The sequence below is a fragment of the Neoarius graeffei genome, chromosome 5, assembly GCF_027579695.1.
Source record: "Neoarius graeffei isolate fNeoGra1 chromosome 5, fNeoGra1.pri, whole genome shotgun sequence".
Classification (NCBI taxonomy): Eukaryota; Metazoa; Chordata; class Actinopteri; order Siluriformes; family Ariidae; genus Neoarius; species Neoarius graeffei.
In genome coordinates, this window is record NC_083573.1 from 79,053,060 (window position 1) to 79,066,345 (window position 13,286).

Below are 13,286 nucleotides of genomic sequence, written 5' to 3' on the forward strand. Positions count from 1 at the left end.
CAGCATAGATAAGTGACAGAAGTCTGTGCCGCGCCTTTATTACATTTATATGCCGCTTTTGAAGGTTGAAATAAATTATTTTTAATACAATTTTTTGAAATAATCACCTGTGTATTTATACTAAAACAATTATCCACCTCAGGCTCAGTGAATATTGGCTATTACTGGACGTACAGGACACTTTTTCGATGGAATAAAAACATGTATTCTATTCCCTTCTAGCGGGTTTCATTCATTTGGTTTGATAGCATGCAATATCATTATTATATCGCTTGTCCTACGTGTATTACGTCACTCTACCCAATGGAGAATGAACGTTGAATATGGTTTACGATATTGCATGGTTGTCAAGACAACATCACGTCACACGTCGGAGACATAAAACTTCCATGCTGGCGAGCGACTGTGACAATTTGTAAACAAACATGGCCGCCAGGTTTGCTTCGTTAAATACGGAAGATTTTGAGAGAATTTTGAAAGAGAAAGACGCGTTGAACACCCGAAAGGAATGCGTATGTATAATAATAATAATATTGGCTAGCTTTTTTGTATGTTATATCAGATATATTCTATTCATTCGTTTTCGACTTGTTCAGTATCATGCTAGCTGAATGGAATATATCTGATATACCACTCAACGCCAGCCAATATTATTTAAATAATAACCTCGATTTCGGCTCGGTTATTATTCACCGATATTCACTTCACCTTTGAAGTGAATAGTTAATTAAACTAGTTGATGCCTAGTAGGTTATAATGTGCACAGTATTAGATACTCAGTAGTGGCATTAAATGTGTCTGATTGGGAAGGTGTAGAAGTTATGGAGCTCAGGATTTGTAAATGGCCCATTTAGTCTTTTGGAAGTCAGTTTATAATGTAAACGGATTTATTACATCGTCTACAGTCTGGTATTCACGTTACTTTGGGGTGGGGTTTTTTTTCCCTTCCTTTTGCACATAAGATTGTTTTGAGCAGAGAAAACAGGTGGGTTGCAGCTGTGGAACTATAAATAACACATTTGCCGACATCAGGTTGAAAATTAGGCCTTGGTTCCATGAGTGAATGTTTCTATTATGGACCTCAGTTTCTGTGTAATTAAGTTAGTGACTTTGTCTTAAACGAGTAAATTAGGTTTCACAGTTTTGTAGTAAGCCAGATTGCACTTTATGATTTAGACATGTAACACCGTATTGATAATTTCACTATGATCAATTTCATCATTTCATTAAAACCTTGTTTTCCTGAAGGGTCTGCTTGCTGGGAAACCGCACACTCCAAAACAAAGACTTTGACAGTTGCTTAAAGATGGAGATCAAAGATAATATCACTGTGACCACAAAGCTGTGGTCTCTATTTTGTGAGAGCACTTATCTCAATGCTTCCTGCGACGAGTATTTCACATTAAACAATCTCACAGAACTGCAGGGTATTCCTGGCCTCACCAGCGGCGTCATCTCAGGTAAGGGACCATCACTCGGATACAAAACATCTCGTGGACAGGCTCATGTAAATCTCACTCAGTCTCTTGGTTACTTGGTCTTAACCTGCTCTTATATTTAGTAGAAAAAGGTTTCTCCTTGCAAGTACGGAAACTGGCATTAACCTGCACTAGCAGAACGCACATCTGTTTTCACTTACCAGTTGCGTGTATGTAAAGTAAAAAACACCCTCTGTAAATATAGGCTACATTCATATGAGCGCTCAGGAAAAGTGTTCTTCAGTATTCAGCGTTTACTTGCTGATAGTAGCCTGGCTATAAAAGTGTTTGCTGAGCTTATCTACTGTAGGAATGGATCTAAATAATGTCTCGGTACACATGTAGTTAGTGGTCTGGGAAAAACCTAGAGGATGCTGCTACAGCTGAATTCGAGCAATCAGGCAAAAAAAAAAAAAATCAGGTTTTGACCAAAATATATGCCGATAACATACTGTACGTTGGCACATCAACTTTAAGACAGAAATATAAATGGTTTATCCATATGATCTCCTTTATTTTTGTTTTCAAGTTGATGGAGACATACCTAGTTTACGCTTTTATTTATTTATATATATATATATATATATATATATATATATATATATATATATATATATATATATATATATATATATATAAATTAGGACTGCAGTTGTCATGAACAGTTTTGCACTCAAGTTTCCATCAATGAAGAGTTTATAACATTAACGAAACAGACTTCATGTTAAAACTGTTAAAAATGTTATAATTACATTGTCTGTTATCACCCAAATGAGGATGGGTTCGCTTTTGAGTCTGGTTCCTCTCGAGGTTTTTTCCTTATGTCGTCTGAGGGAGTTTTTCCTTGCCACCGTCACCACAGGCTTGCTCATTGGGCATAGATTACAGATAAAATTAGCTCATGTTTAAAGTCATTCAAATTCTGTAAAGCTGCTTTGCGACAATGTCTATTGTTTAAAACACTGCGAGCTGGCCTAGTGGTTAGCGTGTCCTCCTCTCGATCGGGAACTCGCGAGTTCTACTTGCAGTCAGGTCATACCAAAGACCATCATAAAAATGGTACCTACTGCCGTCTGGCAAGGCACGCTGCAATACAGATGCGAGTGGGGAGTCAAACTCTCGTGGTTACCAGAGGACCAGCCCCCCACTGTAACCCTAGCTATGTGAGAGGCCGAGGGCTACAGAAACGGAGATCAGCACCGCCTAACAGGCCATATGGTGCGGGAAGGACTTTAGACTTAGACTATTGTTAAAAGCGCTATAAAATAAACTTGACTTGACCTAGTGAAACAGACACGGGCCTGAACAATTCACTTTGTAATCAGATACTAGCCATCAAAATGTCCACGACAGATGAACTGAAAACTTCTCTTTCTTTCTTTTCACTTTTGAATGTAACCAAGAAAGAAATAGGAATATATTTCTGTCAGGAAACCCTGTAGTTTGCCAGATGGCAAAGGCACCAGCAATGTGACTTTGTATGTTGTTTGTAAATGCCAGTGGAGTGAGCTGTAGCATCTTTTGTAGAGCTATAACATTTATGGAGCTCGCTGTAGCATTAATGGTGGTTTCCGTCTGAGCAGAGAACATGTGGTCGGCCTACGGTGATGACGGAGAGCTGCTGGAGAAAAACATCGAGTCAGTGACACCAGTGTCTAAAATCATCCCTAAGCCCATCACCTCCTTTCCCTATGTATTAAACGACATGGCCACCTTCTTCACCCTACTGGTGGGCATCTATTTTCCTTCAGTCACTGGTAAGGACACTCTCACCTCGCCATTACTTTTCTTTCAGTTTTTTTTTCCACACTATGTTTTTAGCTGCATAGTCCTCTAGAAGGTTGTTACGAGCCCAGGTCCACCCACTTGTATTTAATTTCTGTTCTTGCCTGGTGGCTTGTGCTGTATCTCAACACACATAGACAGTCAGGGAGCCAGCATGGAGATCGTGCTTATCTGTTCACTTCAGCTGGAAATGTCTCATGCCAGTATTTTTTCCCCTCAGAGGCCTCATGCCTACTCGCTGTAACACAATCGTGCTCATACAGCATCAGCACTCATGGGAAATGTCCACACTTCCTTAAAATATGTAAAACAATCAGGTATATGAACATTTATAAAAAATACACAAGAACAAAATGCTTAACCAAGGGAATGTACTGTCTTTATGCAAATACAAAATTCAAATTGAGCACTGGTTTTATAAAAATTTATCAATTATAAATTGAATAAATTCATCAAATAAAGGCAGAAAGATTCAGCAACCCACTAATATATATATATATTTAGCATTTATTTTTTTTAATCATTCCTAATTTTTGCTGTTCTTGTTGTTGTTTGTCCTCTCTTCATTTTTCAGGCATCATGGCTGGATCCAACCGCTCTGGAGATTTGCGGGATGCACAGAAGTCCATTCCCATCGGAACCATTCTTGCCATAGCAACTACTACCTTCATCTGTATCCTTAATTTGATCCCTCTGGCTTTAGAATATTAGTCTGTGCCATTTTTTGTCTTCTTAAGAAAGACTTTAGGGCAGACGTCAGTCTTTTTAATTTGTTATTACAATCTACAGGATGTACGGGATGATGTAGTGACAAATAATAGCGCCTAAATTCTTGTATAGGTCGTATAGTAATTAACAGGCGGCATGGTGGTATGGTGGTTAGCACTGTCACCTCACAGCAAGAAGGTCCTGAGTTCGAGCCCAGCAGCCGACGAGGGCCTTTCTGTGTGGAGTTTGCATGTTCTCCCCGTGTCCGCGTGGGTTTCCTCCGGGTGCTCCGGTTTCCCCCACAGTCCAAAGACATGCAGGTTAGGTTAACTGGTGACTCTAAATTGACCGTAGGTGTGAATGTGAGTGTGAATGGTTGTCTGTGTCTATGTGTCAGCCCTGTGATGACCTGGCGACTTGTCCAGGGTGTACCCCGCCTCTCGCCCGTAGTCAGCTGGGATAGGCTCCAGCTTGCCTGCGACCCTGTAGAACAGGATAAAGCGGCTACAGACAATTGATGGATAGTAATTAACATTCACTTTTTTTTATTATTTTTTTTACTTTTTTAACAATTTTCTTAACTATATAATTTAGACCTTTCTTGTGTCTTGCTCTTTGGTGCCTGCATTGAAGGAGTGGTCCTCCGAGACAAGTGAGTATGTTTTTACTTTATAAATAAATAATAATGCAGACCAAATTCTGAATTCAAGATTTAAAAAAAAAAACAGAAATCAAAACACAATGATACTCAAAAGGGGCAAGTGGATCAAAAATAAATAAATCCCAAAAGCACAAAACAGAGAAATTTTAAGGGCAAAACCACACCTACAAACACGATAATGCAACAAAAACCGGCTAGGATTAATGAAAAAATGAAAGTTTGTCATCCTTCATGACTTATTGCCAAGCATGAAGCAATAAAGGTGATCAGAAGTAGAGGAACCTACTTCCAAATAACAGACTCATGTCAAAACCCAGCTGTAGAAACTACCCTGAATATAAACCAAACATAAAATTAAGACATGAAACTTGAACTAAAAATATGCATCTCTTATCAGGTTTGGAGATTCAGTGAAGAACAACTTAGTGATTGGTACTTTATCATGGCCCTCTCCATGGGTTATTGTGATTGGCTCGTTCTTCTCGTGCTGCGGGGCCGGTCTGCAGAGTCTCACCGGCGCCCCTCGGTTGCTGCAGGCCATTGCTCGAGATGGCATCGTGCCTTTCTTGGAGGTAAGCCTGACGTACACACACACACACACGCTTTATTTCTGGCTCATGTGAAATATTGAGTAATTATAACTTCCTGTGTGGTGGAGTAGAGTGTGCTATATTTATAGGCTTAGCTCACATCAATTCTTACAGTCACTCCTGTACTTCAACCCAGAATGACCTTTTGAATTATGCATTTTAAATTATAAATTATAATGTTTTTACTGAAAAAATACATTCGCGTTTTTGCAAAATGGAAATCTGATGCACATTGTATTTCACACTTACATGTGTCTATGCTTTGTCCTTGCATCATTGTAAGCTTAGATATAAATATCTCATCTCATTATCTCTAGCCGCTTTATCCTTCTACAGGGTCGCAGGCAAGCTGGAGCCTATCCCAGCTGACTACGGGCGAAAGGCGGGGTACACCCTGGACAAGTCGCCAGGTCATCACAGGGCTGACACATAGACACAGACAACCATTCACACTCACATTCACACCTACAGTCAATTTAGAGTCACCAGTTAACCATGTCTTTGGGGGAAACCGGAGCACCCGGAGGAAACCCACGTGGAGAACATGCAAACTCCACACAGAAAGGCCCTCGCCGGCCCCGGGGCTCAAACCCAGGACCTTCTTTGCTGTGAGGCGACAGCGCTAACCACTACACCACCGTGCCGCCCCAGATATAAATATATGTAAGGTATAATGTACTCGATAACATAACACAAGATTAAAATACAAAATAGCAACACAATAGTCTAAGAAAAAAAACTGTAGTGTGCAATATTGGGAATATATTAATCTGGCTGGTCTGGCTAGTCTGGCCAAATGCAAAATGGAGCTGTTTGGCTCTGCTCTACTTATCCCCCTCCCCCTTTAAAGACAACTTTTAAGGCTTATATAGTCTCAGCAGAGGACATTTAAATGGGCAAATCTTTTTAAATATAGTCCAGATTGTCTCACATGCAAAAGAAGGCTGTAAAAAAAAAAGACAGTTTCTTGAAATAAACTATCTCGCAAATAAACAAATTGAGCTAAAAGTCGATCTTTATGTCTGTCCTTTATAAAAAAAAAAGCTGCATGTTGAATTTGTTCTTAACGATATAACCACTAAAGTGATGAAAATAGACGGGACTATTTTTTGTCAGGGAGGCCGCCATAACTCCATCGGGCATGACGTCATTGTCTGCAAGCATAGCGGAGGTGTACAAGTGCATGCTATACTAGTGCCAGCAGGGCAAAGTATTCTATCAGGGATGGTTGGAGACGAATGTATATGCAGAAGATCTTTATTATAAAGAAAAGTGCAAACAGGTGAACAGTCCAAATCAGCAGGCGTATATCGTGAACGGTAAAACAGGCAAAAGGTTGAGCGAGGCACAAACACAATATCGTAGCCAGAAGCAGGATCAAAAATGAGGAACAGGAATCAGAAACCAGGAAATCAGTCAGGAAACAAGGCTGGGTAATGTCTCACAACAACACAATACTTTGCAAAGTAAGTCTGCATTTTGAGTCCTTATACAGGCGTGCTGATTGTGCCTTAATCCCAGGCAGGTGTGTGTCATTCACGGTGCACGTGTGAGTCAGTTCTGGGCAGTTTGCTGTTCAGAGCATGCCTGAGAGTCCTTCTGTAGCAACAACTAGACTATAGTAATAATATTATGGTCTAGCATGGCTTCTCGGTCAATTTGTTTGCATTTCTCGACAAAAATGATGTCAATGCAGTATTAGAAAATGAATCAAAATAAACTAGTGGCTAGTTTATTGCCTGTTTATTTAAAACATGGTTACCTGCTTATCTTCCATCCGTTTGATGCGTGACACGGTGTTCATGCAGAATCCTGCGTCACTTTAAATTTAATGTTTAATTGTTTGTCAGTTATAGTTGTATTTTTGAATAGAATTTTAATCTTAATGTATAGCTGACTAAGTATTTATGGATAACTCAGGGATAAGCTGTGTGTCTAACCGGTTCTGCTCTCTGGGAAGGACATTTTTTTCCCTTGTCAATCAGAGCGTCACGAGCCAATCCACAGCAATCTGTATTGATATAACAAGGCAGCGGACATTCTCCAAGTGTTGGGAAATGCTGCTTTCAGAAGACATTTGAGATCATCCATCCATCATCTGTAACCGCTTATCCTGTTCAGGGTCGCAGGCAAGCTGGAGCCTATCCCAGCTGACTATGGGCGAGAGGCGGGGTACACCCTGGACAAGTCGCCAGGTCATCACAGGGCTGACACATAGACACAGACAACCATTCACACTCACATTCACACCTACGGTCAATTTAGAGTCACCAGTTAACCTAACCTGCATGCCTTTGGACTGTGGGGGAAACCGGAGCACCCGGAGGAAACCCACGCGGACACGGGGAGAACATGCAAACTCCACACAGAAAGGCCCCTTTCGGCCACTGGGCTCGAACCCAGAACCTGCTTGCTGTGAGGTGACAGTGCTAACCACTACACTACCATGTCACCCACATTTGAGATCATTTGATAGTTATTTCCCTTTAAGTGATCATAACTAATCCCGTGGAAGCATTAACACAGGGAAACAGTTTAAGTGGACATGTACCTTTAAGTGTGTATCTGATCATATACAGTACTGTGCAAAAGTCTGAGGCACCGTATTTTTTTTCATGTAAACTTTGCTATAGATTTCTATTTTATGACTTCTACATTATCGAGTCAGTACAAAAACATTTTAGAGTTCAAACATTCATTTTCCAGCACAAAATTTTAAAAAAGAAAAAAAAAGTTTGTGGTGGTGTAGTGGTTAGCGCTGTCGACTCACAGCAAGAAGGTCCGGGTTCGAGCCCAGCGGCCGGTGAGGGCCTTTCTGTGTGGAGTTTGCATGTTCTCCCCGTGTCTGCGTGGGTTTCCTCCGGGTGCTCCGGTTTCCCCCACAGTCCAAAGACATGCAGGTTAGGTTAACTGGTGACTCTAAATTGACTGTAGGTGTGAGTGTGAATGGTTGTCTGTGTCTATGTGTCAGTCCTGTGATGACCTGGCGACTTGTCCAGGGTGTACCCCGCCTTTTGCCCGTAGTCAGCTGGGATAGGCTCCACCTTGCCTGCGACCCTGTAGAACAGGATAAGTGGCTAGAGATAATGGATGGATGGAAAAAAGTTTGTATCTGAGCAGCATATTCCATAAGAGAGCACTTTTCAGATTAAAAAAGAAAACATAATGACGGCTGCTGGGTTTTGGTGCAAAATGAAGCGATTGTGAGTGTCAAAGTGTCCAGAAGAACTGTAGCTGGTTCTGTAAGATGCTCAGTAAAACCGACAGCTCATTTCCTTATAAAACTGCACTCATTGTACCTGAGACTACTACAGGGTGTCCCAAAAAATGCACTCACTCAGGATCATCTTCATTTAGAGCATGGATTAATGTTGGCATGTAACATTTCCAATGAACTTGCTTCAAAATGCGACGGGCGCTTGATTTCGGGATTCCTGTCTCACAATCCATTTGTCGTACAGATTTCTGTGGGGATCAGTTGAGGGTTTTCAGCAATTGGTTTTCCTTTGCGGGGCTGGTTGATGACCGTGGTCTTCCTGAACGCTCCTTATGGACGTCATGCACAGTTCCATCTGATTCAAACTTATCTCGGATGCGAGCAATGGTGTGTCGCGTTGGTGGAGCTTTGTGAAAATGTCTTCTAAATTGTCTTTGCACTTCTATGATGTTTTCGTGCTTCCAGTAGCACTTTATGATAAATTTTCTTTCTTCAAAACTTAGTCGTACTTCTGCCATTATTAGGGTTAATTTGATCTGAAAAGAAATGAAAAAGCCAACGAGTTACGGTACAAGGAGTCAAAATGTGAGTACATTTTTTTTTGGACACCCTGTTTTTGTTTTTGTTTTGTTTTTTTTTAAAGCAAAGGCTCGTCTCACACCAAATACTGACTTTGTTTAATTTATTATGGCTTACTGATTATGGTTTATAGTATTTTTTTTAATATTGAAACATTTCATATCATTATTTTTTTTTAACCCCTTCAATGCCCTTGGACGAGTCATGTACCGTACGTCATGAAATCTTTTACCGCTGTGCCTTATGATGTACGCCACTCGTCATAAACACCTCCTTTTATGTACCTTACAAGGCATATTGCTTTCACTTCAGAGTGGTACATTACGGTGAGTTGGCCTAGTGGTTAGCGTGTCTGCTTCTTGATCGGGAGATTGTGAGTTCTATTCATGGTTGGGTCATACCAAAGACCATCATAAAAATGGTACCCGGTTACTTGGAATACATGGACCCTTTGTGTTTTCAAGTGCTATTAATTCATGTTTATGGGCAGGTTCTCACTGACGAGACCCGTTGTCTTGGGATTTTTGATGACTAAAGTTATTTTTACTCTACAACAGTGTTTTTTTGTGATTTTCTATACAAATATTAAAAATATAAAGTTCTAAACAAGTTAGAGAAAGATTATCAAAATATCCCAATTTTGACCTATTTTTGTCCTACAACCCCAATTCCAAAAAAGTTGGGACAAAGTACAAATTGTAAATAAAAACGGAATGCAATAATTTACAAATCTCAAAAACTGATATTGTATTCACAATAGAACATAGACAACATATCAAATGTCGAAAGTAAGACATTTTGAAATTTCATGCCAAATATTGGCTCATTTGAAATTTCATGACAGCAACACATCTCAAAAAAGTTGGGACAGGGGCAATAAGAGGCTGGAAAAGTTAAAGGTACAAAAAAGGAACAGCTGGAGGACCAAATTGCAACTCATTAGGTCAATTGGCAATAGGCCATTAACATGACTGGGTATAAAAAGAGCATCTTGGAGTGGCAGCGGCTCTCAGAAGTAAAGATGGGAAGAGGATCACCAATCCCCCTAATTCTGCGCCGACAAATAGTGGAGCAATATCAGAAAGGAGTTCGACAGTGTAAAATTGCAAAGAGTTTGAACATATCATCATCTACAGTGCATAATATCATCAAAAGATTCAGAGAATCTGGAAGAATCTCTGTGCGTACGGGTCAAGGCCAGAAAACCATACTGGGTGCCCGTGATCTTCGGGCCCTTAGACGGCACTGCATCACATACAGGCATGCTTCTGTATTGGAAATCACAAAATGGGCTCAGGAATATTTCCAGAGAACATTATCTGTGAACACAATTCACCGTGCCATCCGCCGTTGCCAGCTAAAACTCTATAGTTCAAAGAAGAAGCCGTATCTAAACATGATCCAGAACCGCAGACGTCTTCTCTGGGCCAAGGCTCATTTAAAATGGACTGTGGCAAAGTGGAAAACTATTCTGTGGTCAGACGAATCAAAATTTGAAGTTCTTTATGGAAATCAGGGACGCCATGTCATTCGGACTAAAGAGGAGAAGGACGACCCAAGTTGTTATCAGCGCTCAGTTCAGAAGCCTGCATTTCTGCTGGTATGGGGTTGCATTAGTGTGTGTGGCATGGGCAGCTTACACATCTGGAAAGACACCATCAATGCTGAAAGGTATATCCAGGTTCTAGAGCAACATATGCTCCCATCCAGACGACGTCTCTTTCAGGGAAGACCTTGCATTTTCCAACATGACAATGCCAAACCACATACTGCATCAATTACAGCATCATGGCTGCGTAGAAGAAGGGTCCGGGTACTGAACTGGCCAGCCTGCAGTCCAGATCTTTCACCCATAGAAAACATTTGGCGCATCATAAAACGGAAGATACGACAAAAAAGACCTAAGACAGTTGAGCAACTAAAATCCTACATTACAGTAGACAAGAATGGATTAACATTCCTATCCCTAAACTTGAGCAACTTGTCTCCTCAGTCCCCAGACGTTTACAGACTGTTGTAAAGAGAAAAGGGGATGTCTCACAGTGGTAAACATGGCCTTGTCCCAACTTTTTTGAGATGTGTTGTTGTCATGAAATTTAAAATCACCTAATTTTTCTCTTTAAATGATACATTTTCTCAGTTTAAACATTTGATATGTCATCTATGTTCTATTCTGAATAAAATATGGAATTTTGAAACTTCCACATCATTGCATTCCGTATTTGTACTTTGTCCCAACTTTTTTGGAATCAGAGTTGTATATGCCCGGCACATTACAATTAATTGTGGGTGGCAGCCAAGGGGTTAAACCATTTTTGGTTTCCAGCATTTCTTTATATGTGCCTAAGACTTTTGCACAGTACAGAATGTCACATTAATGGTCCTGGTTTCAGGTGTTTGGGCATGGAAAAGCGAATGGAGAACCTACATGGGCTTTGCTGCTTACTGCTGGTATCTGTGAAATCGGCATTCTCATCGCCTCACTGGACGCTGTGGCTCCCATCTTGTCCATGTGAGTTGAGCTGTCTTTCCATTGCTCTTTTTCTCATCTGTTCATTTCTAATGCCATAATAGTACTTGCTTATATTAGTCATATAATTGTGATCATTTGTGACTTTCTCACTCCTTTTCACAAATGTTTTTCTCGATGCTATTTCATTGAGCCTTCGTTTTTGTCCTCCATTTTCTGCTATTTTCTCACTAGGACACCTATATGCTTTTATCTCCCTTTCTCTTTCATCTAATTCAACCTGAACTCCCTTATCCCCATGTCTGACTGCAGTCCCTCACCAGCTTTAATGATGATAATAACTTTACTGACTCTCAAACCCCCTAACAACCTCTTGGTCATTATACCTCTTTCCTTCCTGCTCACCTATCTTTACCTCGCTTTCTTGGTTGTTTATGAAAGCTGTTTTATGAGTTTTTTTTTAACAGATGCACTGTGTTTTTATGTGTATCTGTCTTCTAGGTTCTTCTTGATGTGTTATCTGTTTGTGAACTTGGCCTGTGCTCTTCAGACCCTCTTGCGCACCCCTAACTGGCGGCCCCGCTTTAAGTACTATCACTGGTGAGCAAAAGTCGAACAGACATCACTCATGCTGGATTGTGTTGGTCCATTATCAGCGTAGGTCCTGTTTTTTAGATTATCCAAGTAAAGCAAATGAACAAGAGCTAATGAGCTTCCCCGGGGTCAGTGACCTCTGATAGTTGTTTTGATCATCATGGCAGCCAGGCATGGAAACCTGCTCAGCTCCTAGGAGGTACTTCATTTACAGAGTCTCAGATCTCTCTGAGGACACGCTCTTGGAGGATACACACATTGGTCCTTGATGACGTATCAGAGCAGTTCCACTGCACAGGAGGAGGAGGTTCTTTAGGGCTAAAGGCACACAGCCTGCCAACTGGCATCGCTTCAGAGTTGAGGGATGCCTTGTCTCTGGCCACTCCCCTTTCCTCCAAGCCTGCTGCATAAATCTCATTACCAAGTCATATTCTGGTCACACTAGGCTCTAGTGCTGTTCCCTCATGCAAATACAAACAACCCTCTGAGATTATAAGGGATATGATGAAGTGTGGGCAAATTCATCAAGTGTTAAAGGTGCCATATGTAATGTTTCAAAGTGTTTCAAGACCTGTACTACTCATATTATTTCAAAGATACCGTGGAAAAACTGCAGTTTGGAATATCGATATGGAATTAATCTGGTTAGTTTCTTCATTATTGGCTTCTATTTGTATTTTTCCAACCCAGAAATTAGCTCTGCCCCCCAGATAGAAAGTAGAGCTTTTCAGCTCTGCTTTTTTGTTTCTGCTAAAAGGCAATTTGTGAGACGTATAGTATCAGTAGAAGGTATCAAGGTTGCTGACAAAACCTGATCAGCATGTCGACTGGAAGGCTCTTAAATAGTACATACACTCCTTTTAAAATACTTTTTAACTCATTAACAGCTGCATTTCTGAATAGAATGTAAATCTTATTATGGAATAGCTGTCTGTTTGTGGATAAATCATGGACAGATTTGGCATCAAGCTGTATGTCAACCCTTAAAGTGCATATCACGGGTAAATTCAGGAGCAAGATCAATGTAATTCTCCTATTTTATATTAAACTTTGGTCAAATATCTGTCACATTTTGCATTTTCTGCAATTTTGTTTACCTTGCGCAATACCAGAAAAATTCAGTTGAAATCAAGCCATTTGAGGCGAATTGGTCCACCTCTGAAAAAACTTGGCATTTGGATTTCCCGGCAAACATTGATTTTCG

At 40.5% G+C, this 13,286-nt stretch overlaps 1 protein-coding gene across 4 annotated transcripts in view; it reads left to right on the plus strand.

The window, feature by feature from the left end:
* Positions 1 to 13,286, plus strand: part of slc12a7b (solute carrier family 12 member 7b) — a 150,547-nt gene that overhangs the window by 90,414 nt on the left and 46,847 nt on the right. For all 4 annotated transcript variants that reach the window (XM_060922449.1, XM_060922450.1, XM_060922451.1 and 1 more), the window contains exons 8-14: positions 1,249 to 1,460; positions 3,062 to 3,235; positions 3,838 to 3,936; positions 4,566 to 4,623; positions 5,030 to 5,204; positions 11,412 to 11,530; positions 11,990 to 12,088. In XM_060922449.1, coding sequence (XP_060778432.1) covers positions 1,249 to 1,460; positions 3,062 to 3,235; positions 3,838 to 3,936; positions 4,566 to 4,623; positions 5,030 to 5,204; positions 11,412 to 11,530; positions 11,990 to 12,088 — 936 coding nt within the window. The remainder of the gene's footprint in view (positions 1 to 1,248; positions 1,461 to 3,061; positions 3,236 to 3,837; positions 3,937 to 4,565; positions 4,624 to 5,029; positions 5,205 to 11,411; positions 11,531 to 11,989; positions 12,089 to 13,286) is intronic.